Source organism: Hylobates moloch, unplaced genomic scaffold (genome assembly GCF_009828535.3).
Source record: "Hylobates moloch isolate HMO894 unplaced genomic scaffold, HMol_V3 SCAFFOLD_15147, whole genome shotgun sequence".
Classification (NCBI taxonomy): domain Eukaryota; kingdom Metazoa; phylum Chordata; class Mammalia; order Primates; family Hylobatidae; genus Hylobates; species Hylobates moloch.
Window position 1 is genome coordinate 1 of NW_026667422.1, and position 1,334 is coordinate 1,334.

The 1,334-nt window shown below is 40.6% G+C and overlaps 1 protein-coding gene across 1 annotated transcript; it reads left to right on the forward strand.

The window, feature by feature from the left end:
* Window positions 1-761: 761 nt before the first annotated feature.
* Window positions 762-1,328, forward strand: LOC116465945 (zinc finger protein OZF-like; the record flags this gene model as incomplete). Its single annotated transcript, XM_032148840.2, has 1 exon — window positions 762-1,328. A coding segment is annotated over exon 1 (558 nt), but the record flags the coding sequence as incomplete, so codon positions are not given.
* Window positions 1,329-1,334: the final 6 nt, after the last annotated feature.

The window sequence follows — 1,334 nt, forward strand, 5'->3', positions numbered from 1 at the left end:
GGTAAGATGAAGGGCTTACCATATGGCAGCCATGGTTCTGGGCACTTTATGAATTAACTCCTTCGTGCTATGGTTCTTTGTACTCCATTTTAGAAGAAGCCTGAGAAGATGATGCACAGATAGAGAGGCACCAGGACTTGGGAGGCACGTTGATCCATCTCCAGGAAAGACTGAGAAAAAGCATTGAATATAAGAAAAAGTACTTCCTCTGTTCTCAGATCTTATTTGTTTTAAGGCCACACCTTTTTGAAGTTTTGAGTTTGAAACACAACCTGGACTGAAATCATGAGGGAGGTTGTGTAGGAAAGAATCATCAAGGGACTTAGTTGGGAGCTTCTCTACCACAGCTTACTCCTTATGGTATTAACCCCCTTTAAGTGTAAATGCCTTTGGTTTGAAAGGTTTGTACCTCATCTGTTACCAGAGTGTTCATACTGGAGAGAAACCCTATGAATTTACTGAATGTGGGGGAACTGTTACTCACATGTTGCATTTTGTCAAACGTGGAAGTCATGCTGAAGAGAAATCCTCTGCTTCTAAGGAGTATTGACAAGCCCTTAGCTAGATGACAACCTCACTGAGAAGCAGAAAATTCATGCTGGAGAGAAACCAGTGAAGGTAGCAATACTTCATAGAATATTAGAAAATTTTTCTGGAGAGAAAGCATTGAATGTACTGAGTATAATAATATTTCCTCTCAAACCTTATCCCTTACTCTGCATTTGGGAGATCATACACAGAGAAACCTTATAAATGTAAGAGATGTGGAAATGTCTTCAGCCAAAAGTAAATCCTCACTCATCAGGAAATTTACTGGAGAGAAACCTTGTGAACGTGAGAAAGCTTCCATTCAGATGTCACACCTCAGCCAGCAGAGAATTTACAGTGGGGAAAACCCCTTTGCCTGTAAGGTATGTGGGAAAGTCTTCAGCCACAAGTCAAACCTCACTGAGCATGAGCATTTTCACACGAGAGAGAAACCTTTTGAATGTAATGAGTGTGGAAAAGCCTTTAGCCAAAAGCAGTATGTCATTAAACATCAGAACACCCATACTGGCGAGAAGCTTTTCGAATGTAATAAATGTGGAAAATCCTTTAGCCAGAAGGAAAACCTCCTTACGCACCAGAAAATTCACACTGGAGAAAAACCTTTTGAGTGTAAAGATTGTGGGAAAGCTTTCATTCAGAAGTCAAACCTCATCAGACACCAGAGAACTCACACAGGAGAGAAGCCCTTTGTATGTAAGGAGTGTGGAAAAACCTTCAGTGGCAAATCCAACCTTACTGAGCATGAGAAAATCCATATTGGAGAGAAGCCTTTTAAATGTAGTGAA